Below are 25,523 nucleotides of genomic sequence, written 5' to 3' on the forward strand. Positions count from 1 at the left end.
GAACCTTGCACACATCTGACGAAGGAAGCTTGTGGGATTACTATCAAATAAACTGGTTGGACTTAAACCTGGTGTTGTCAGACTTCTTACTGTGGTCCCCAGCATCACAGATGCCAACTTCCAGCTAATTCGATTCACTCATATGATATCAAGAAATGGATGATGGCACTGAATACTGCAAATGCTATGGGTTCTGCCAGTATTCCACCAATAGTGCTGACGACTTATGCTCTGAAACTTGCCACAGCCCTAGCCAAGCTGTTCCACTACAGCTGCGACAGAGCTGCTCCGGTATGTTCTGTACACACAAAGCAGGATAAATCTGACCTGGCCAATTACCACCCCATCAATCTACTCTCGATCATCAGCAAAATAATGGAAGGGATCATCAATGGTACAATTGCGCATCATTTGCTCAGCAGTAAGCTGCTCACTGACGCTCCATCTGGGCTCTACCAGGGCCACTCCAGTCCTGATCTCACTAGAGATAGATAAATGTTTGATCGAAAGTAGGATAAAGGGCTATGGGAAAAAGGCAGGGAAGTGGAGTTAGGATGAGATGGAGATCAGCCATGATCATAGAGGATGGTGGAGTGGGCTTGAAGGGCTGAATTACCTACTGTCACTTCAAATTCCTATGTTCCTATTGCCAGTCTTCTTGTAAACATGGACCAAAAAGATGAACTTCAGAGGTGATGTGAGAGCGACTACCTGTGACATCAAGGCAGTCTATGACTGAGTGAGTGTAAAACAAGTAACCCTAGTGAAATTGGAGTTAATGGTGGGGTGCGGGGAGACTCTGCTGGTTGGAATCATACCTGGGACAAAGGAAGATGGTTGTGATTATTGGAAGTCAGTCATCTCTGCTCCAGGAATTTCTCAGGATAGTGAGCTAGGCCCAATCAATGACCTACCTTTCATTGTCGACAGCTATAGGTGAGGTGCCTGAAGATTGGAGGGTGGTAAATATTGTGCCTTTGTTTCAGAAGGGCTGCAGGGAAAAACCTAGGAACTACAGGCTGCTGAGCCTAACACCTGTAGTGGATAAGTTGTGAGAGAGTATTCTGAGACCGGGTCTACAGGCATTTAGAGGGGCCAGGACTGATTAGGGATAGTCAGCATGACTCTGAGAATGCAAAGTCATGATTCAAGAATTTGATTTGTTTTTTGAAGGGTTAACCAAGAAGGTAGGTGAAGGCAGTGCAGTCAATGTTGTCTATGTGGACTTTAGCAAGACCTTTGACGAGGTAGCCCATGTTTCTCTCCCCTCTCACCTTAAACCTATGCTGTCTGGTTTTAGACCTCTCCCCCTTCCACCTTTAGGAAACGGTTTTGACTGTTCGTCTTAGAGGAACAATTTTTTTGCACAGGGCAATGAGTGCCTGGAATGAGCTGCCAGAGGTTATGGTAGAGGTGGGTACAATTTTTTCTTTTTAAAAGGATTTAGACAGTTATGTGGGTAAGATGGAGTTACATGGGTAAGATGGTGTAGAGGGATATGGGCCAGATGCAGGTAATTTGGGACTAGCACAACGTTAAAAACTGGGCAGCATGGACAAGTTGTACCAAAAGGCCTGTTTCCGTGCTGTAAACTTCTGACTCTATAAAGTCAGAGGTGGGGATGTTCACTGACTGCACAACATTCAGCATCATTTATGACTCAGATATTGAAGCAGTCCATATCCAAATCTGCAACATGTGGAGGTACTGATGTTGGACTGGGGTAAACACAGTAAGAAGTCTTGCAACAACAGATTAAAGTCAAAAGGTTTATGGTAGCACAAGCTATAAGCTTTCAGAGCACTGCCCCTTCATCAGATTGAGATTGGGCGTTGTGTTCACAAACAAGGCACATATAGACACAACCTGAATTTACAAGATAATGGTTCGAATGCAAGTCTTCACGGGTAATCAAATCTTAAAGGTACAGACAATATGAACGGAGAGAGGGATAAGCACTGGTTAAAGAGATGTGTATTCATGGTAGCACAGTGGTTAGCACTGCTGCTTCACGGCTCCAGGGACCTGGGTTCGATTCCCGACTCGGGTCACTGTCTGTGTGGAGTTTGCACATTCTCCTCGTATCTGCGTGGGTTTCCTCCGGGTGCTCTGGTTTCCTCCCACAGTCAAAAGATGTGTGGGTTAGGTTGATTGGCCATGATAAAATTGCCCCTTAGTGTCCTGGGATGTGTAGGTTAGAGGGGTAAAATGTGTAGGGATATGGGGAGAGGGCCTGGGTGGGATTGTGGTCAGTGCAGACTCGATGGGCTGAAGAGCCTGTTTCTGTACTGTAGGGTTCTATAATAAGCTTCTATAATAAGTCTCCAAGCAGGATAGTTAGTGAGACTTTGCAAGCCCAGGCAAGTCGTGGGGATTACAGGTAGTGTGACATGAACCCAAGATCCTGGTTGAGGCCGTCCTCGTGTGCAGAATTTGGCTGTGATAGCAGGATAGTTAGTGAGACTTTGCAAGCCCAGGCAAGTCGTGGGGATTACAGGTAGTGTGACATGAACCCAAGATCCTGGTTGAGGCCGTCCTCGTGTGCAGAATTTGGCTGTGATAGCCAAATTCTGCACACATGAGGACAGCCTCAACCTGTTAGCAAGTAACACCCAGGCCACAAGTGTCAGGCAATGACCATCTCCAAAATGACAGGATCAAACCATCAATCCGTGACATACCATCACTGAATCCTGCACTATTAACATCTTGAACAGACACTGAACTGGCCTAGCCATTTAAATTCTGTGGCTACTACATTAGGTCAAAGGTTAGGAATTCTGCAGTGAGTAACTGACCTTTTGACTGCCCAAAACCTGTGCACCATTTGCAAAATGTAAGTCAGGGTTGTGATGGGAAACTGTCCCCTTGATTGGATGAGCGCAGCCCCAAAACACTTCAGAAACATGATGCCATCTCGGACAAAGTAGTCCACTTTATTGCTATACCTTTCACAAATGTTCAATCCCTCCACCACCGATGAACAGTACTACCTATTTATACTGTCTACAAGATGCACTGCATGAAATCACTAAGGTTACTTTGGACCTTCTAAACAGACAACCACTATTGGACAAGTGTGCAGAATCCTGGGAGTACCACCACTTTAAAATTCCCCTCCAAACCACTCACCAGCTTGACTTGGAAATTCACCATCACTGGTTCAAATTCTGAATCTCTCTCCCTAACAGCATTGTGCGTGTATGTGCACTTCAGTGACTAGTAGTTCAAGAATGCATCTCATCACCGTTTTATCAAAGGTAGCTAGGGATGAGCAATAAGTGCTGGCCTAGTCAGCGGCACCCATAGCCAATAAGTGAATGTTTTAAAAAATATATATACTTTTTTCCTTTCTTACCTTTTATGCTGCCCACTGCTCTGTGAAGTTTTCTGACCTCCCTGTGTACATAATAGCTATACAATTCTACACTATTGCAGATAAAGGTCATTGCAATTGAACTCTACTGCTTATGTTTGTTGAAATTTGATTTAGGGCCATAGTTCTTCAGTTGTTCTCAAACAGTATGTCATAGTGACAGGCACCCTCATAAAACTGAAGATGGAAACAAAGGAGAAAACTCTCCATTGGCTGGAGTCATACCGTGCATGAAGGAAGATGATTTTGGTTGTTGGAGACAATCATAGTAGACAATGCTAGTGTTCCCTAGGGCAGTGTTCTTGGACCAACCATCTTCAGATTCATCATCAATGACTTCTTTTCCTCATTAATAAAGGTTAGAAGTTGTGATGTTCACTGAGGATTGCACTGTTCACAAGTCCTTTATATAGAAGTAGGCTGTGCCCGCATCAAGTTAGTGTTTGGAATGCTCCCCACTTGTCTGGAAGAGTACAGTTGCAATAACACTCAGCTCAACATAGTCTGGTATACAAGTGCCAGCTCCTGAACAGGCATGAAGTGGCAGCAGTGTATACCATTTACATGATGAACTGAACAACTTGGCAAGGCTCCTTCAACAGCACCTTCCACGCCCATAACCTTTACCGCCTAGAAGTGGCAGTATAATAGATGCATGGAAACACCACCAATTTCAATTTTCCCACACAAAGGCACACACCATTGTCACTTGGAAATATATGATTGTTCCTTCACTGTCTCATGGGTCAAAACCCTGGAACTCCCTCCCTAACCACTGTGAGTTTACCTATACCACATGGTCTGCAATGGTTCAAGACAACTCACCATGACCACCTTAAGGGCAAATAGGTATTGGTGATAAATGGGATACCCACATCCCATGAATGAAGTTTTAAAAAAACACATAAATGTAGTTCAGAGACTTGGAATTGTGTGCGAATAACTCACCACCTAACGCCAAAAAACCTGTTCCCAATCTACAAGTCAGGATGGAAAACTGCACTTACCTGGATGCGTGTGGCTCCAACAGCACTTAAGCTCAAAATCATCAAGGACAGAGCAGCCCCTTTAATCAGCAGCCCACTGTGGTGTTTACCATTTATGAGATGCACTTCACCATACTTTCTTTGACAATATTTTCAAACTCGCAACTTCAAACACTTAGCAGAACAAGCGCTTTCCCACCAAGTTTTCCTCCAGGCTTCACACCATTTTGACTTGGAGCTGCATCCTGTTTCATCATCGTTGCTGGGTCAAAATCCTGGGACACTCCCAAACAGTGCTGTGAGTATCTCTTCATAAAGAACATAAGAACATAAGAAATAGGAGCAGGAGTAGGCCATCTAGCCCTTCGAGCCTGCCCCGCCATTCAATAAGATCATGGCTGATCTGTCGCTGCTCAGTTCCACTTACCCGCTTTCTCCCCATAACCCTTAATCCTCCTGCCTATCAAAAACCTATCAACCCGTGTCTTAAAAATATTGAGCGAGGCAGCCTCCACCACTTCAACGGGCAGAGAATTCCAGAAATTCACCACCCTTTGAGTGAAGAAGTTCCTCCTCAACTCCGTTCTAAACCGCCCCCCCTTTATTCTGAGGCTGTGCCCTCTAGTCCTACTGTGCTTTCTGAGCGGGAAGAGCCTCTCCACCTCTATCCTATCCATCCCATTCAACATCTTATACATCTCAATAAGATCTCCCCTCATTCTTCTAAACTCTAACGAGTACAAGCCTAGTTTATTCAGCCTCTCCTCATAGTTCAACCCCCTCAACTCCGGAATCTGCACCTCCTCTGCACTCCCTCCAAGGCCAAAATATCCTTGCGTAAGTGCGGCGACCAAAACTGCACACAGTACTCCAGCTGCGGCCTCACCAGTGCCCTATACAGCTGTAGCAAGACCTCCCTACTTTTATATTCAATCCCCCTCGCTATGAAGGCCAGGATCCCATTCGCCTTCCTGACCACCTGCTGCACCTGCAGGCTGGGTTTTTGCGACTCATGCACAAGGACCCCGAGGTCCCTCTGCACTGTCGCCTGCTGCAGTTTTTCGCCACGTAAGTAATAGTCCTTCCTACCATTATTCCTACTGAAGTGGTATCTTCACCGCATAGATTGCAATAGTCCAAGGCAATGGCTCACCACCATGTCTAGATAATTGTGGATAGGCAGTAAATGCTGACCTTGCCAGCAATGTCCATATCCCATGAAGCTAAAAATGAGGAATATTAGTGGACAAATAATTCAGTGTGCAGGAGTTGTAACCCCAACAAGGCTGTTTTTGTTGAAAGGTCGCCACAGTAACTCTGTTACACCTGCACAGGTACTGCCAGACCTGCTGAATTTCTCCAACATTTACTTTTTAATTAACGACATTTTGGAAATTTGAATTCATTTTTTAAAAAGCCTTAAACTTTAAAAAAGTTGCGAGATTGTTGTAAAACTGCACTAATGTCCTTTAGTGAAGACAACTCTTTTCTAGCCTGGCCTATATGTGACGACAATATTGTACCAATATAGTTGACAACTAGTTTCTGAGTGCTCTGGGAAGCCACTGGCTTTACCAAACCACAAATGACAATGCAAGAAAACAGCCCAATGCAGCTGCCTTCATGAGGGCAAATGGGAATGGGCCACGAATGGCATGCCAGTTAGATCCTGAGAATGGTACCATTAGCAACACAATAATGGAGTTGCTTGCTTGTTGCCACTTTACATGGGTCGTATGGGTAGCAGAATAAGTTGGGGCAATGGTGAAAGTCTGAACTTCCTAAATTTCCATTAGTGTTCTAATCAGCATTCAGAATGGTGGTGTTCTTTTAAAATTTAACGGATTCATAAATTACCAGTTGGAACTTCAGATATACAGGCAGCTTTCCTTGTTTCATTTTCCACAGTGCTGCCTGACCCAAGTATTTCTAGTATTTTGTTTAGATTTTCAGCACCTAGAAGATTTTAGCCTTTATTTTCACTACTTTTAAGTACTTATTTGTGCAAAAAATTGTTAGTATACACATTGGCAATTCCATGGTCATGGAGTTGAACGTTCAAATAGAATATTCCATTAAAGCTTTACATTATGCCTCACTATTTTACCTGCAGTCCCCATCAACGTATACTGCATTGTAAAACAAAAAAGTATTTGTAGTCCATCTAAAATATAAGGAAGAACATCACTTGGGGATATAGAAGCACATTGGTTATGCTACTGGACTATTAATCCAAAATCCTGGATTAATAAGGCAGAAAAATCAGATTAAATTTCACAACAGCTGAAATAAAATGTTGTTAATGGTCACCATGAGCATCTTTATTGTCATAAAAGTCCACTTACCTCACTTTGGGAGGGACATTTGTCATCCTTAAATGGTCTGCCTTCTCTGGACTCTGATCCTCAGTAATGAAGTTGACTCTTAACTGCCCTCTGAAGTGGCATGGTTGTATTGAAGAAAGTAGCTCACCACTACCACTTTGAGAGCCTTACCATGCTCATATGCAGTGAATATATGTTTTTAAAAAAAGGAGGTAAAAATGAGAATATATTGAAAGCAAATAGGAGGGTTGGCAAATAATAGAAACGTAGAAGATAGGAGCCTGCTCTGCCATTCATTATGATCATGGCTGATCATCCAACTCAATAGCTTAATCTTGCTTCTTCCCCATAACCTTTGATTCCATTTGCCCCAAGTGCTATATCCAGCCACCTGTTGAATACATTCAATGTTTTGGCATCAACTACTTCCTGTGGTAATGAATTCCACAGGTTCATCACTCTTTGGGTGAAGAAATGTTTCCTCACCTCCAACCTAAATGGTCTAATCTGAATCCTTATTCTGTGACCCCTGGTTCTGGAGTCCCCCACCATTGGGAATATCCTCCCTGCATCTATCCTGCCTGGTTTTGCTAGAATGTTATAAGTCCCTGAGATTCTCCCCTTATCTGAATTCCAGTGAAAACAACCCTAACCTAGTCGATCTCTCCTCATACATTAGTCCCGCCATCCCTGGAATCAACATGGTAAACCTTTGCTGCTCTCCCTCGAGCAAGAACGTCCTTCCTCTGAAAAGGAGACCAAAACTGCACACCAGTACTCTGGGTATAGCCTCATCAAAGCCCTGTATAATTGCAACAACACATCCCTGCTCCTGTATTCAAAACCCCTCACAATGAAGGCCAACATGCCATTTGTTGCCTTTACTGCCTGCTGCACATGCACGCTTACCTTCAGTGACTGGTGCACAAAGATACATAGGTCTTCAATATACAAAGAGACTGTTGTGTTACCTGAATTGATAGTTGTCTTTATCATTTATCTCATGCATTAAACATAGAAATTAGAAGTAGGAGTAGGTTATTCAGCCCTTCGAACCTGCTCTGCCATTCATTTTGATCACGGTTGATCATCGAATTCATTATGTTGATTCTTCGCTGCCCCGCTTCCCCACCCCCCCATCCCTCCATATCCGCTATATCTAATTTCTTCTTGAAATCAGACAACATTTTGGCCTCAACTACATTCTGTGGTAGTGAATTCCACACATTCACCACCCTCTGGGTGAAGAAATTTCTCCTCCCCTCAGTTCTAAAAGGTTTACCCCTTATCCTCAAACTATGACTCCTAGTTCTTGACTTCCCCACCGCTGGGGACATTCTTTCTGAATCTACCCTGTCTAACCCTGTTAGAATTTTATAAACTTCTGAGATTCTCTCTCACTCTAAGTTCCAGTAAATATAACCCTATCCGACTTAGTCTCTCCTCATGTGACAGCCCTGCCATCCCAGGAATCAGCCTGGTAAGCCATCGCTGTACTCCCTTTATAGCAAGGACACCCTTCTTCAGATAAGGGCACAAAAACTGCAGATAATACTCCAGGTATGGCCTCACCAATGCCCTATACAATTGCAGCCAAGTACCCCTATCCCTATACTCAGTGCATAGTCAAAAAGGGACAGCTACTAAATTATGATTTGTCCTTGGAATGTGGGCAATATGGCAAGCACTCATGTCTAATGATCTTTCGTAGGGCTCAGTACGAGACCATTGTTTCTAATCCTGAAAAGCTGCAGTAGATTGAACGCAAGAAATAGAAGCAGCGGTAGCCCACTAGGCCCTTCAAGCCTGTTCCACCATTCAGTGCAATGATGGCTGATCTCGATGTTGGCCCCGACTTTTTTTTGTGCCATTTCCCCATCGTCTTCTAACAGTGGGGGTGGGGAAGCGGGGCAGGGAAGAATCAACAGCTATCAAATATTTATCCATCTCCACTTTAAATACTTCTAGTGATCCAGCCTCCACCACCCTTGAGGCAGAGAATCCAGAGATTCACCACCTTCTGCAAGAAGAAATTTCTACACACCTCAGTTTTAAATGACTGGCTCTTTATCTTGTAGTCATATCCCCTTGTTTGAGACTCTCCCACTAGTGAAAACGTCTCACCATCTACTCTGTCAAGCCCCCTCAGGAACCTATATGTCTGACTAAGGTTAGCCCTCACTTCTGAAGTCTAAGGAATACAGACACAGACTATTTAGGCTCTTTTGATAGGACAACCCTTTCATCCCAGGAATTAGCCTGGTGAATCTCCTTTGAACTGCCTCCAATGTTACTATATTCTTTTTAAGGTAAGGTGTAGTACTCCAGTTGAGGCCTCACTAATGCTGTGTACCTTTGCAACAAGACTTATCTATTTTTAAATGCCAACCCCATTGCAATACAGGCCAAAATGCTGTTTACATTCTTAGCTTCTTGTTGGACCTGCCTGCTAGCCTTTTGTGATTCATGTATGAGAATGCCGAGATCCTTCTGTGCTTCACTCACCTGCAGTTGCTGTCCATGTAGATGATTCCATCTATCAAAGTGAATGACCCTAGACTTACCCACAATAAACTCCATTTGTCAGGTTTACACCCAGCCACCCAATCTAGCTATATCCTACTGCAGAATCACAATAGCCTCATCACAACATGCCATTCCAACCATCTTCGTATAATCGACAAATTTGGAAATATTACAATCCGTTCCTTCCTTAGTTCATTTATGTAAATAGTGAACAATTGTGAGCTAAATACTCCATTAGTTACATCTTTCCACTCTGAAATTCTTCAAACTTTTTGTTTTATACATGATAGCATGTTTTGAATCTATGCTCATACATTTCTTCCAATTCCATTTTACTTCATGTACCAGCCTCTTGTGCAGCAACTTGTCAAGTGCCTTTTGGAAATCTAAATACACTACATCTATAGGCTCCCCTTTTTCTACCCACTGTGTTACATCTACAAAGAATTTGAGCAAATTTGTCAAACATGATTTACCTTTCGTAAAACCATGTTTTACGAAAACCACCTTCATAGCGAGGGGGATTGAATATAAAAGTAGGGAGGTCTTGCTGCAGCTGTATAGGGCATTGGTGAGGCCGCAGCTGGAGTACTGTGTGCAGTTTTGGGCGCCGCACCTGCGCAAGGATATTTTGGCCTTGGAGGGAGTGCAGAGGAGGTTTACTAGGCTGATACCGGAGTTGAGGGGGTTGAGCTATGAGGAGAGGCTGAATAAACTAGGCTTGTACTCGTTAGAGTTTAGAAGAATGAGGGGAGATCTCATTGAGACGTATAAGATGATGAATGGGATGGATAGGATAGAGGTGGAAAGACTCTTCCCGCTCAAAAAAGACAGTAGGACTAGGGGGCACAGCCTCAAGATAAAGGGGGGGCAGTTCAGAACGGAGTTGAGGAGGAACTTCTTCACTCAAAGGGTGGTGAATCTCTGGAATTCTCTGCCCGTTGAAGTGGTGGAGGCTGCCTCGCTAAATATTTTTAAGAAGCGGGTTGATGGGTTTTTGATAAGAGAGGGGATTAAGGGTTATGGGGAGAGGGCGGGAAAGTGGAACTGAGCCACGACAGATCAGCCATGATCTTATTGAATGGCGGGGCAGGCTCGAAGGGCCAGATGGCCTACTCCTGCTCCTATTTCTTATGTTCTTATGTTCTTATGTTTGATTGTATTCAGCTTTCCTAAATGATTAGCTATTTCCTCTTTTATTATTGACTTCAACATCTTGCCAATAATAGATGTTAAACTAACTGGCCTATAGTTCCCTGCCCTCTGCCTTTTTCTCTTTTTGAACAAGGGACTCAGGTTGGCTATTTTTCAATAGTCTGGCAGCCTTCCAGAATTTAGGGAGTTACAACAAATTTTAACTAATGGGTCTACTGTCTCTGTAGCCACTTCCATTAAAACCCTAGCATTTAGTTCACTGGGTCCTGGTGACTTGTCCATCGTTAGCCCCTTGAGTTTCTCTAAAACTCTATCCCTTGTGATTGGGATTTTTGTAAGTTCTACTATATTATTTGAAATCAGCCCATCTGATAACTTAGGGATACTTGTAATGTCTTCCACAGTGAATACTGATGCAAAACATTTATTTAGTGTTTCCTTGTTTGCTGTATTCATTCACTTGCAAATTATGCAAATTTAATTTTGATGCCAATATGCACTATTACAACAACTTCAATGTACTCCTTGGGACTTGTTAAATTCTTTAGATTGGCAGAGTATTTAACACATTTTGTGGCATGTGAAATGTATGTATGGTATCACTGGGAAACCTTTTTTGGACATCTATTTTTTAAGATTAGCATTATGATTAAAGGGTACTATATCACCTGTTATAAAGTCACAAACTCTGAAATTTTTGTACTTTAAATGTGTAGATTCCATTTTCATTGTTTTCCGTAGTAAATATTAATTTTGGGTTATGCATCCAAACCTGCTTAAGTGTATGTAAAACTGCACCACAGACTTTTTGTGATTTTTTTTAATGCATTACCTGATATCATAGCAAATGACCAAATTTCCCCTAGTTTTGGGGCATTAGTGTCTGCAATTTTTCCAGCAATCTATTGTATAGTTTTTATTCTCTTGGTTCTCTTTTTCTCTCCAGACCATAATCGCTTCACATCCTATCTGGGCATAAACCCTCACTCCCCCAAAGTCTTGTACAGTTGCTAATGATGTATTTTTGATGGCTTTGAAGTTTGTGTATCATGGTTGTGATCAGTAATTTTATTTAGATTTAGTTTCTAGAAATGATGGATATGCTGGCTCAGTATGAGAGAGAGTGGGTGAGTTTGAAGTGGTCTCGCTTTTGAAGAAGTGACGCGTATTGGCAAACTTCCAAAATAGATGAAATGTAAAACTAAATTGACTATTGTGGTTGAGGGTTCATTTGAAGAACTAAAAGATAATCTGAATTTAATTTCTAATTCCATTGGTATTAGCTGACTGGGAATTAATTTGGATAACTTGACAGGTGTAGACAGCAGTCATCCTAAATTGCAAAGAAGTTGATTCCTTGAATCCAGTGAAGTTTGGAGTGGGGTGAGATGAGGACAAAGAATGATTAATGGTTTTGAAGTTCCGTACCTAGAACATTGACTTATTTTTGAGTTTGCCGAGTATGGCCAGAGGATAGAATGATGTTTGACAGTCACATCTTCAAGTTTCCAGAATACGTTTGTGGTTTCTCCTCATGAATGGGAAATCTCAACTTTTGGCTTCATTAACAAGGAATGTCCTTTTCACCTTGTGTTTGTTGGAAGTACTGGGTGCAATCTAGGATTTCATCCCGCATCCTCTGAATCCAAAATCAGTGTAAATATAAAGTCAGTGAACGTATTTTCCTTCAGATACGATTCTAACATAGTTTCTTTAATTCATGGGATATGGGCATCTATGATATGGTCAACATTTATTGCCTTTTATTATAATCAACATTTATTATAGTTAATCCCTAATTGACTATAAGGAGATGCTGGTGAGGCACCCTCTTAACTAGGTCTGAGGAGCTTGATGGGCTGTTTCGGAGGGCAGTTGGGAGATTCCTGTAGGTTTGGAATCATATGGAGGCCGGACTAGTTAAGGGTAGTAGATTTCCTTCCCTAAAGAGCGTTAGAGAACAAGATTGATTTTTTTACATCAGTTCTAGTTTGTGGCCACTATAACTGAAATTACTTCTCATTCCAGATTTGTTAAATTAATTGGATTTACATTGTCCAGCTGCTGCCGGATAATTGAACTCTTGCCTCTGGTTCTTTCAATAGATATCTGGATTAGTAGTCCAGTGACATAGTCACTAACTAACTGTACCCATACGCCATTGAATTCCATGCCTTTATCAATGAAATATAAGATGCTTTCATGATGGTGTCAATAGCTGTTGCAGATATTCTTTAAGAATTGCAGTGGTTTCTATGATGTATTGTTGGTGGAGTCACCAGGGCACCTAATACACTGCACTCTTGAACAAAGAACCAAACAGCTGGTTGAGTGGATGCTCCTAAACGTTGTAGTGTTGCTCTGTTTGCCTCAAGAGAATCCCAAGATATGTATCCAATATTAGGAGTTTCTGCTGCAGTTTAAGATTCATATTGCTACCAGAAATCTTTGTTAGAAATTTCACCTTGGACATCATTCTTCAGGATTGCACTGGGGAGGTGAATGCTCTATTGCTTTAATGTCTGGAGGGAGTATCAATTGTACAATAGGCACACCTCTTTCCTAGTTCCCAACATGAGGATCTGAATTAAAAATTTGGTGTTATACTCAAGATTATCAAGGTAACTGCACATAAACTCTCTAATATATGTCTGTCAGCTTGATAAGCAGATACCCATGAAGTAGCTGATGAGCAAACTGTGGCTTGGATCATGAGCTCCGAAGAGACATCTGGTCTGTGAACAAGAGTCCATACATAGAGAATGGGTGCATGTGCATATCCATCTGAATACACTTAGGAGTACTTGCCAACTTGTATTGAGGTTTTCTGGACTTAGCACTTGAGTTGTGTCCCCACGAGAAAAGAGTGTACTCTCCTTAACAGGGAAGCATTTTTAAAATACATAACCCAAGTGTAATAAAAGCAAATTTCACATGGAAGATAAATTTGGAGAATTTTGAGAGGAGTAGAAATAAGAGTCTCAAAATCAAGCATGATGAACAAGAGAAAAACAAAATGATGTAAGAAATGTATTTGTTTTTCTACTGTTATGACAGTTATATTTGTACTTTGAATCCTAAACTCTTAGCTGTTAGGAACGGGATTGAATTGATCCGATTTATTTTGTTTTGGATTCCTTTAGTTGATAAAATTCCATTGGTCTAGATTGAATTTAAGCCCAGATCCAAGAGATGATGAGCAGTGTGTTGACCGATTGCCCTATCCATTTGTGAAGTGTGCATTTATTTGGTGGATTATGGATAGTGTTCAAATATTTTCTACTTTGTGGCTGTAAGGAACGTAGGAGTTAGCTTTTTATAATTTGTTGAAGTGGTCAGCTGTAACTTTGCTTGTTTAATTCCCAGTTTATGATTATAAGTTATACCTGCTGTTTATGCTGTGTGCAAATTGTATATGGTGGAGAGGAAAGATAGCGATCATCAGTCACTTTCTGGTTGCTTTTCAGACATTTTACAAACAGATGTGGCTTCTCTTTCATTCCAAAAAATACATTAAAAAATGTTGTCTGGTATTTCAGAACCTGAGTATTGCTGAAAAAAGAGCTGTGCTGTCAAAGCTTTTCATCTTGTGAACTCTAAGAATACTAATTGTAAAAGGATCAATTTGTATGCATAAGGAAAGTGTGTTCTTTGGTTGACAAATGGACTCTGGTAGATACACTGCCATGGATAATGCACTAGTGAACAGTTAACTGCTGAGCTTTTGTTTAAATTCAAATGAGTAGGTTGACTGTGATCAAGGTATTGCCATAGGGAACGACCCAGGGAATGGCTGTCCCCAAGCTTTGGTTTCATTGAAAAAGGCGCAATGTGTGGATGTGTTGCATTGGACAGGGTCCTGTGTATGAGCATATGTAGCTTCTAGTAAGCGTACATGAGCCATGCTGTGAGCCTGACCAGTAATATTAAATTGGCTGTCAGTGTAATTCTTAGCACAGGATTGTTTCTGAAATGCTGTCCAATCATAGAATCACATTTTATGTTTGCCACTGTTTTGCGTCTTATAAGCATGGTTTGATGGCGTTTGGCCGTGTCATGAACAGCCAAAGGGATGTGTTGTTTGGTACGATCCACCAGTCTTTGGCATGGCCTGCATAGCTGGAATCACGTTGGCACTGAAATTCATATAGCACATTACCCACTGTGTGATAAGCAGAACTGCTTTTTGGCTTGACGATACTATCTTACTTGTATTGGTATGTCATAGTAACAGTGAGAAATCACTAGCTTCACCTGTGGCTCAAAATTTTTGAGACACCTTATCCTTCTCGAGTAATCTGAGGTAGACTGGGCCTCAGGCCCAATTACGAGTTTGCACAATATAATGAGCAATGATCAGGATGGCTGTTGTCCCACAAGATGGCTTTACTGTACCCTACAAACAGAGGAATCTGGGTGTGTAGGTCCACAGTTCCCTAAAAATGACAACACAGGTGACCAAGGTGACTGAGAATACATATGGCATGCTTGCTTTCATCAGCCGGGACATTGTATGCAAGAGTTGAAAAATCTGTATGAAACCTTTGTTAGGCCACATTTGGGGTATTGTATGCAATTCTAGTCACCACACTACCGGAAGGACATGGAAGCTTTGGAGAGCCTGCAAAGAAGGTTTGTCAGGATGTTAAGAGAAAAAAGCTGATGTTTTGAGTCCAGATGACCCTTCATCAAAACTTTGACAAAGGGTCACCTGGAACTTGAAACATGGCTCTTTTCTCTCCTTACAGATGCTGCCAGGCCTTCTGAGATTTTCCAGCATTTTCTCTTTTGGTTTCAAATTCCAGCATCCGCAGTAATTTGCTTTTATACTTTTGTCAGGATGTTGCTTGGCTTTGAGGTTGTTGACAGAGGAAAGGTTGAATAAACTAGGATTGTTTTCACTGGAAAAATGGAGGCTGAGGGAGACCTGATAGAGGTTTAAAAATTGAGAGGCATGAATAGGGTGGATATCAGAGGCCTTTTCCGAGGGTAGAAATATCAGTTACAAGGGGGTACAGGTTCAAGATGAAAAGGGGAAAGTTTAAGGAAGATGTATGGAGGGAAATTTTTCATGCAGAGAATAGTGGGTGCCTGGAATGCGCTGCCAGAGGTGGTGGAAGCAGGCACATTAGAGGCATCTGGATGGGTTCACGAATAGGGAGGGAATTGAGAGATATGGATCCTGTAAGGGCAGGGGGTTTTCTCAGCTGAGTTAGGACATGTTCGGCACGGGCTTGGAGGCCGAAAAGCCTGTTCCTGTGCTGTACTTTTCTTTGTTCTTTGTTATTTTGACATCAAGCTTTCATGGTGAGCAAATGGCTTGAGGCCCTACTTACCAGGCTACCAATAAGGACAATCTGATAGTGTGTGGATCTGTAGGAAACCCAAACTGCATATTGACCAGTGAAGGTAGACTTGTGGTGGATGAAGCTGAGACCCATTGGTAGATTTTTACCAATCAAGAGTTCACTTGCCAACCAATAAGCACTTACTTTTCATACAATATAAATTGTGATGCCTTTTACAGTTGGTATTTTTGCAAATTTTGTCCTGATGGGTGCAAGATGAAAAGCTTCAACAGCATGTTTCTTTTTTCCAGGAATGTTGGTGTTTAGGGAAATAGATCAGGTTGTTGGGGGAATGCTTGTACACAAGCAGGTGGTCCAACAGGCTCGTGAAAGCTGTTGAGGAATAGCCAGGTTAGATGTAGCTACATTATTAGCTGCAGTTCTGAGTAAAAGTGAGTGAAATGAGAGCTCCAGAATAAAAAGTGTTAAACTATCTGGGTGTGATTAATTGCAAATGATCTAAATGAACACTTTATAATCTGAGGCCAATCCATGTTTTTCATTATAAACTATATATAAATGCTCTGGGTTAACTTTCACTGAAAAACTGGCTTATACAATAATGACTTGGGCTTTGCAACATATATTGGTGTTTCATTGTTTACTCCTCCTCTCCCCTTTGCATTTAAGTATTTGCCATGAAAGGAAAGATTAATATTTCAGGATGTCGCAGCTGGGCTGCAGAGGAACCTGGAGTGGGAGGGTGAGAACCCGGTCGTTGTAGTACATGTGGGTGCCGGCGACGTAGGCAAAGTGCGGACTGAGGATCTGCAGAGGGAGTATGAGAAGCTGGGAATGGAATTAAAAAGTAGAACCGACAAGGTGGTCGTCTCTGGGCTACTGCCTGAACTGAGTGCAGACGGGCGTAGGGTTGACAGGATAAAGGAAGTGAATGGGTGGCTCAGGGATTGGTGTGGGAGGAATGGGTTCGAATTTATGGGGCATTGGCACCAGTATTGGGGTAGGTGGGACTTGTTCGGGCGGGATGGGGTTGGTCTGAATCGTGCTGGGACCAGAGTGTTGGCGAATTGAGTAAAGAGGACTGTAGACAGGGCTTTAAACTAATTAGGGGGGGGGAGGGTGCGAGGGTAGGTGACGCTACGAGGTCTAAAGTTAAGGATAGGGTACAGGTAAGGGAAGAGGCCGAGGATGTCCCAATTGGTGGCGTTACGGCAAATAGGGTCCAGGTGAAGGCTGGGATGAAAGCGCTTTATCTGAATGCACGAAGCATTCGGAATAAAGTGGATGAGCTGGTGGCGCAGATCGACACAAATGGATACGATCTGGTGGCCATTACAGAGACGTGGCTGCAAGGTGACAGGGACTGGGAGATGAATGTACAGGGCTATCAAGTGTTTAGGAAGGATAGGCAGGAGGAAAGAGGGGGTGGCGTAGCTCTGCTGATTAAGGATAGTATCAAGGTGGTAGCAAGGGATGATATCGGAGCCAAAGAGCAGAACGTGGAATCGTTGTGGGTGGAGATTAGGAACAGCAAAGGGAGGAAGACGCTGGTGGGTGTCGTCTATAGGCCCCCGAATAATGATCTGGAGGTGGGGCGGATTGTTAACACGCAAATAAGTGCGGCGTGCAGGAATGGGACGGCAGTAGTTATGGGAGATTTCAATCTGCATATTGATTGGTCGACCCATGTTGGACGAGGTGGGCTCGAGGAGGAGTTCTTGGAATGCTGCCGGGATAATTTCCTTGAACAGTGTGTGTTGGAGCCGACGAGGGAGCGAGCTATCTTGGATCTGGTGCTATGTAATGAGGCGGGTAGAATTAGGGACCTTGCGGTGAAGGATCCTCTTGGAGAGAGTGATCATTGTATGGTGGAGTTTCTGGTGCAGATGGAGGAGGAGAAAGTGGGTTCCCGGACGCGCGTCCTTTGTTTGAATAGAGGGGAGTATGGTAGGATGAGAGAAGAATTGGCGAATGTGGACTGGGGGAATGTGTTGGAAGGTAGGTCTGCTGAGGAGCAGTGGAGGATCTTTAAGGAGATCTTTCTTGGTGCTCAGCAGAAATTTATTCCGACGGTTAAAAAGGACAGTAGGAAGAGAGGTAATAAGCCGTGGATAACGAAGGAGGTGAAGGAAAGTGTTAAATTAAAAGCGGAGGAATTTAGAGTAGCTAAGAGCAGTGGGCGAGAAGAGGATTGGGAAAGGTTTAAATGTCAACAAAGATTGACAAAGAAGTTGATAAAGGAGGGTAGGAGAAGCTATGAGGCTGGGCTAGCACTTAATATAAAAAAGGATAGCAAGAGTTTTTATAAATATATAAAAAGGAAGAGGCTGGCTAGGGTGAACGTTGGTCCTTTAGAGGATGAGAAAGGGGAGCTAGTGGTAGGGGATGGGGATATGGCGAAGGTCTTGAATAACTTTTTTGTTTCTGTCTTCACGGAGGAGGACGTGAATAATTTGCCGGGTGTTAGCGATGGAAAGGTGGTAGGAATGGAGGGTCTTAATGACATTACTGTTACTAGAGAGGTGGTGCTCGACAGACTGGAGGGGCTGATTGTGGACAAGTCCCCAGGACCGGATGGAATGCATCCGAGGGTTCTGAAAGAAATGGCGGAGGTGATAGTGGATGCCTTGGTGGTTATTTTCCAGACGTCGCTGGATTCCGGGGAAGTGCCGGAAGATTGGAAAACGGCTAATGTTACGCCGTTGTTTAAGAAGGGTGCCAGGCAAAAGGCGGGGAATTATAGGCCGGTTAGTTTAATGTCTGTGGTAGGTAAAATGTTAGAATCCATCATTAAGCAGGAAATTGCGAGGCATCTTGAAGGGAATTGCTTGATAGGGCGGACGCAACACGGTTTCATTAAAGGGAAGTCGTGTCTGACAAATTTACTGGAGTTCTATGAGGATGTGTCTAGGGCAGTGGATAGAGGAGAGCCGGTGGATGTGGTCTTTCTGGATTTTCAGAAGGCGTTTGACAAGGTACCTCACAAGAGGTTATTGCAGAAGGTCAGGGGACATGGAGTTGGGGGTAGGGTGTTAGCGTGGATAGAGGATTGGTTGTCAAATAGGAGGCAGAGAGTGGGGGTCAATGGGTGCTATTCGGATTGGCGGATGGTGACTAGTGGGGTGCCCCAGGGATCGGTGCTGGGGCCTCAGCTATTTACCATTTATATAGATGATCTGGAGGAGGGAACCGAGTGCAGGGTGTCGAAATTTGCTGATGACACCAAGATTGGGGGAACGGCAAATTGTGCGGAGGGTGTGGAGAGTCTGCAGAAGGATCTAGATAGGCTGGGCGAATGGGCCAGGAAATGGCAAATGGAATTTAATGTTGGCAAGTGTGAGGTGGTCCACTTTGGTAGGAAGAATGGTAGGAAGGACTTACTTACGTGGCGAAAAACTGCAGCAGGCGACGGTGCAGAGGGACCTCGGGGTCCTTGTGCATGAATCGCAAAAACCCAGCTTGCAGGTGCAGCAGGTGGTCAGGAAGGCGAATGGGATGCTGGCCTTCATAGCGAGGGGGATTGAATATAAAAGTAGGGAGGTCTTGCTGCAGCTGTATAGGGCATTGGTGAGGCCGCAGCTGGAGTACTGTGTGCAGTTTTGGGCGCCGCACCTGCGCAAGGATATTTTGGCCCTGGAGGGAGTGCAGAGGAGGTTTACTAGGCTGATACCGGAGTTGAGGGGATTGAGCTATGAGGAGAGGCTGAATAAACTAGGCTTGTACTCGTTAGAGTTTAGAAGAATGAGGGGAGATCTCATTGAGACGTATAAGATGATGAATGGGATGGATAGAATAGAGGTGGAGAGACTCTTCCCGCTCAAAAAAGACAGTAGGACTAGGGGGCACAGCCTCAAGATAAAGGGGGGGCGGTTTAGAACGGAGTTGAGGAGGAACTTCTTCACTCAAAGGGTGGTGAATCTCTGGAATTCTCTGCCCGTTGAAGTGGTGGAGGCTGCCTCGCTAAATATTTTTAAGAAGCGGGTTGATGGGTTTTTGATAAGAGAAGGGATTAAGGGTTATGGGGAGAGGGTGGGAAAGTGGAACTGAGCCACGACAGATCAGCCATGATCTTATTGAATGGCGGGGCAGGCTCGAAGGGCTGGATGGCCTACTCCTGCTCCTATTTCTTATGTTCTTATTTCTTATGTTCTTATGTCTAAAAATGGCACATATTAATGAATGCTGTTTTTGCTTGCTATTGGGATTTCTGTAATTTACAGTACAATGAGTCATATTGTCTGAATTTATCAGATGTCCCATTTTTTTGGACTAGTTTCTTGACCAAATTACACAGCAAACAGCTGACATATAAACCTTTTACTGTTCGGAAATGTCTGCTGCTCCAGTACAGAAATGATGTGAAGATGCCGGCGTTGGACTGGCGTAAACATAGTAAGAAGTCTCACACTAGGTTAAAGTCCTGTCACTTAACTGATGAAGGGGCAACACATAAGAACATAAGAACATAAGAAATAGGAGCAGGAGTAGGCCATCTAGCCCTTCGAGCCTGCCCCGCCATTCAATAAGATCATGGCTGATCTGTCGTGGCTCAGTTCCACTTTCCCGCCCTCTCCCCATAACCCTTAATCCCTTCTCTTATCAAAAACCCATCAACCCGCTTCTTAAAAATATTTAGCGAGGCAGCCTCCACCACTTCAACGGGCAGAGAATTCCAGAGATTCACCACCCTTTGAGTGAAGAAGTTCCTCCTCAACTCCGTTCTAAACTGCCTCCCCTTTATCTTGAGGCTGTGCCCCCTAGTCCTACTGTCTTTTTTGAGCGGGAAGAGTCTCTCCACCTCTATCCTATCCATCCCATTCATCATCTTATACGTCTCAATGAGATCTCCCCTCATTCTTCTAAACTCTAACGAGTACAAGCCTAGTTTATTCAGCCTCTCCTCATAGCTCAATCCCCTCAACTCCGGTATCAGCCTAGTAAACCTCCTCTGCACTCCCTCCAGGGCCAAAATATCCTTGCGCAGGTGCGGCGCCCAAAACTGCACACAGTACTCCAGCTGCGGCCTCACCAATGCCCTATACAGCTGCAGCAAGACCTCCCTACTTTTATATTCAATCCCCCTCGCTATGAAGGCCAGCATCCCATTCGCCTTCCTGACCACCTGCTGCACCTGCAAGCTGGGTTTTTGCGATTCATGCACAAGGACCCCGAGGTCCCTCTGCACCGTCGCCTGCTGCAGTTTTTCGCCACGTAAGTAATAGTCCTTCCTACCATTCTTCCTACCAAAGTGGACCACCTCACACTTGCCAACATTAAATTCCATTTGCCATTTCCTGGCCCATTCGCCCAGCCTATCTAGATCCTTCTGCAGACTCTCCACACCCTCCGCACAATTTGCCGTTCCCCCAATCTTGGTGTCATCAGCAAATTTCGACACCCTGCACTCGGTTCCCTCCTCCAGATCATCTATATAAATGGTAAATAGCTGAGGCCCCAGCACCGACCCCTGGACGCTGAAAGCTAGTGGCTTTTGTTATCAAATAAACCTGTTGGACTTTAACCTAGCATTGTGAGACTTCTTATCCAGTAATGAGATGCAGTTAACAAGAAAACTCTGCTCTTATTTCCCTGATAAAAAAAATCCAGTCTCATTATTGTGTTGTCTTATGTGGATTTAGGAATACATTCATCCATCAGGCTTTCAATGCAAATGCCAATGCTGCAGTTTCAGTTTCAATTGCAAAAGCACAGTTAACCACATGTACAGTTCTAGCTCTCTACTTAAACTAAACAGGCTAGAATTTACGTATAATTTTCAACAGATTATTTATTGGCCTTTTTTTTTGCTGTACATCATTTATAAAGCCTGGCTACAGATTGATTTAATTAAACTGATTTATTGCTCCCAAATGCTGATGCGAGATCACATTGACATGGTTATATTACTTAAAATAAACTAGATGCTATGCTGAAAGCGCCTAAATGCGATTAGCTTCAGGATAATAGGTTCTCTTGGGGCTGCATGCATCTGTCGACTTGAGTGGTGTCTGTTTTGTAGTTTCTTGTATGAGGTGTATGTTGAACAGTTGGTACATAAAAACATGCAATGTGAATCAATCTTTTTGCCCCATTGTAAAGGAAAACAATTCAAAGGCTGAAGATTCTTTTCACAGAGGTGATTGTCCTGAATCTTTCTAACTAATAAAGTATAATGTTGTACTTGTTTTGAGGATTCCTTCCCTATCCTGCTGAAAGCATTGACTTCTTGCTGGGATGCTGTCATATGAGTACCTGATGCACTCTGATGTCTTGCTTAAATTACCATTATAATGCGTGAGACTTTACTGACTGCCAGCAAGCTACTTCACTGGATGGGAGGAGAGGAGTGAAAGGTGAAATTGTATAGCATTGTTGTGGCACAGAATGAAGCCATTTGGTCCATCAGATCCATGCCAGCTCTCTGTAGAACAATGTAGGCAGTCTTGTTCCCTCACTGTTTTCCCCCACTGTTTTCCCCCATATCCCTGTAAGATTATTTCTCTCCAGTGCTCATTTAATTTTGTTTTGAAACCATTCATAGTTTTTGCTTCTACCACCCTCACGGATTGAGATTTCCAGCTCACTACCACTTGCTGGGTTTAAAAAGAAAAGTGCTTCAGCTCATCTCCTTTATATCTCTTGCCTAAAACCTTAAATCTGCCTCCTCTCTGCATTGTACCTTCAGTTAATTGTCTACGATATCTAAACCTGTCATAAGCTTATCAAATATCTCCTCAGTCTCCTTTACCCAAGGGGAAGAACCTCAGATTCTTCAATCTAGCCTTGTAGCTGAAATCCACCGTTCCTGGAACCATTCTAGTAAATCTCAAAGGCACTCTCATCCTTCCTAAAGTGGTGGTCAGAATTGGATGCAGTCAATACTCTATGGCCTGATCAGAGTTTTATAATGGTTCGGCATAAATTGACTACAAAGGTTAGCAAATTATGAAACCCAAGATTCCATATACTTTGCTAACTATTCTCTCAATATGTCCTGCGAACTTGAGATCTGTGCACATGAGCCCCAAGTTCCTTGTTCCTGCACATTCTTTCGAACTGTGCTAGTAAGACTATATTACCTCTCGTCACCTCTCTTACCTCACACTTCTCTATATTAAATTCCACCTGCAACTTGTGTGCCCATTCTGCTAGCCTACCTATCTATCCTTTTGCAGTCCATTGGTGTCTGCCACACCTCCAAGCTGGGTATCATTGGCAAGTTTTGAAATTTTACTCTGTATCCCAGTCAATAAAAGCTGTGGTCCAAAGCCCTGACCCTGACTGTCGAGCATCCTGCAGTCTGAAAAACAGCCATTTTACTATGACTCAGTTTTCTGTCCTTGAGGTTTTTTGATTCAAGCTGACCTCTCCTATTCCATGAGCCTCAATTTTGTTAATTAACCTTTTGTGTTACTTGTCAAACACTTGAGGCTAGATGCACAGTGACTGCTGAATTCCCTTAATTTCTGTTCATCAAAAAATTCAGTTATCAAACATGATAGAACTATTTATTATTAACAATATTTAGTCAGATTCTTTCTCAATTCACAGTCCCAGTAAAGACTAATATGATCAGGAATGTGAGCCAGCTTTAATATTCTTTTAACACTTGTAACCGCAACTCCCATCTTGCTCTCATCAACCCCAACTTGCTGTCACTGAACAACACCATATAGCCTGGGGATTGGACTGTATACTCATCCACCTATTGGATATGCGGGCTGACCTATTGGGAGAAGCCAGCTTTATTTTAATAAATTTTATCAATGTCAATTGCAAATAAGTTGCTAATTAAGTTTTAGTTTTTTTTAGTTTTCAAAGATTCACGTTACTGTTTGAATTGAGTTTAATATAATCTTCATTAATTTTGGTTTTAGTAGCTGCCACTGATCCTTCCAATGGTCCTGTGTGTGCAGTAGCAGTAGTAGCGACAGCAGCAACACCGACTGAGTTTTCTCCGCCATCCAGCCCCAATCCTTTGAAAAAGGGGTCTACAATTATTTGGCCCTTTCCAGAAAAGATAAAATCTCCACGAACTGTGAGGAAGCTTTCGATGAAAATGAAAAAACTTCCTGAACTCAGCAGAAAATTGAGTGTTAAAGGCACTTCAAGTTATAACTGTAATGATAATCATAATTCATCACCCAAAGGCAATCATGGCTCCTTGTCTCCTGGAATTGTGACTAATGCTGCTAGGAGGAATGTCATCAGTCGTTATCATTTGGATACAAGTGTTGTTTCACAGAACTACAAGAAGAAAAGTTCAGGAAACTCCAAATCGGCCAGCAAGGGTGGTTACCTTAGTGATGGAGATTCACCAGAACTCGTAGCTAAATCGGGTAAGCACTCCTGTGAAAGCAAACCTGCAAAGGGGAATATTGCAACCTCTCACAAAACACACAGCACAGAAATTGATATTGATGCTTTCAGGCATTACAGCTTTGTGGACCAGCCTAAGTGTTCTCAATATATTTCAGGACTAATGAGTGTACATTTTTATGGTGCTGAGGATTTGAAGCCACCGAGAATTGATTCTAGAGATGTATTCTGTGCCATACAAGTAGATTCAGTCAACAAAGCCAGGACAGCCTTATTGACTTGCAGAACCACATTTTTGGATATGGACCACACATTTAATATTGAGTTGGAGAATGCGCAGCATCTCAAGCTGGTAGTCTTCAGCTGGGAGCCAACGCCTCGTCGGAACCGCGTTTGCTGCCATGGAACTGTTGTGCTCCCAACGCTCTTCAGGGTTTCCAAGATGCATCAGCTAGCAGTAAAACTCGAACCCAGAGGGCTCATTTATGTGAAACTGACTCTGATGGAGCAGTGGGAAAACTCATTGGACAGCCCTGATGGAGAGCGGGAACCAGTGATGTTTGGCGTTGAGGCACGGAAAATAGTAGAGAAAGAAAATATGGGCTTGAGGGTGCCATTGTTGATGCAGAAATGTATTGTGGAAATAGAAAAGCGAGGCTGTCAGGTAAGTCCATAGTCCGTTTTTAAGTTATAACTGGAAAATCCTGTTTTTAATAATATATGACAGATTCTGTTTGCTCAAAAAATTGTGGATTCATGGCCTAGCCCAGACGTTTGAGTATATTATCAAGGCTTGCAAAGCTGTGTAGTATTGAGAGAGTGCTGCACTGCTAGAGGTAATGTCTGCTGGATAAAATGTTAAACACCAGCCACATAAGGTGATGCAAAAAACTCTATCGTGTTCTTTTGGAACAAACCTGGGAGTTCTCCCGGTATCCTGACTGACAAGCATCCTTCAAGGAACACTAAAAATAAAATTGCTGTTCCCTACATTATACTTTAAAAACAACTAATTAACTGGGTAATGCTTTGGAGCATCCTGAGAACATGGAAGTTGCTGTATAATGCAGATTCTGGAATTCTTCTTGGCGTAGACGTACTTAAAGAGAAAATGTAAGAATGATATGTAAAATTTTGAGTCAATGGCAAGAAGCTATTTTACTGGCAGGAGGTAGCCAGAGATCACAGATTTAAAAAAACCACCAGGGAAGTTGGTCACTTTTTCAGATACAGGAGGTTAGAATGATCTGAAAGGGTTGTGGAAGCAGATTCAGTAGTAACTTCAAAAGGAAATTGGATAAATACTTCAAAAGGATAAATTTATAGATTAATTTCATAGAAGGGTGGGGACTAATTGGATAGCTCTTGCAAAGAGTCAGTACAGACACGCTGGGGTAATGGCCTATGTTGCATGATTCAAAGTTCCTGCTACCTTCTGAGAAAACTGCAAATTTACAGATTAAAAACGTCAATGCATGTCATATATAAGCTGGATGTTTAATTTACTCATGACCAAGCCCAAGAATGG

General features: G+C 42.9%; 1 protein-coding gene across 1 annotated transcript in view; it reads left to right on the forward strand.

Annotated features, from left to right (window-relative positions):
* The window catches only part of syde2 (synapse defective 1, Rho GTPase, homolog 2 (C. elegans)), a 134,297-nt gene that overhangs the window by 41,821 nt on the left and 66,953 nt on the right, over positions 1-25,523 (forward strand). Inside the window, exon 3 of the mRNA XM_080195095.1 lies at positions 23,554-24,659. Within this exon, the coding sequence (XP_080051221.1) occupies positions 23,554-24,659 (1,106 nt within the window). The remainder of the gene's footprint in view (positions 1-23,553; positions 24,660-25,523) is intronic.

This window comes from Carcharhinus amblyrhynchos, chromosome 9 (assembly GCF_965287045.1).
Source record: "Carcharhinus amblyrhynchos chromosome 9, sCarAmb.v2.hapA, whole genome shotgun sequence".
In the NCBI taxonomy this organism is placed as follows: domain Eukaryota; kingdom Metazoa; phylum Chordata; class Chondrichthyes; order Carcharhiniformes; family Carcharhinidae; genus Carcharhinus; species Carcharhinus amblyrhynchos.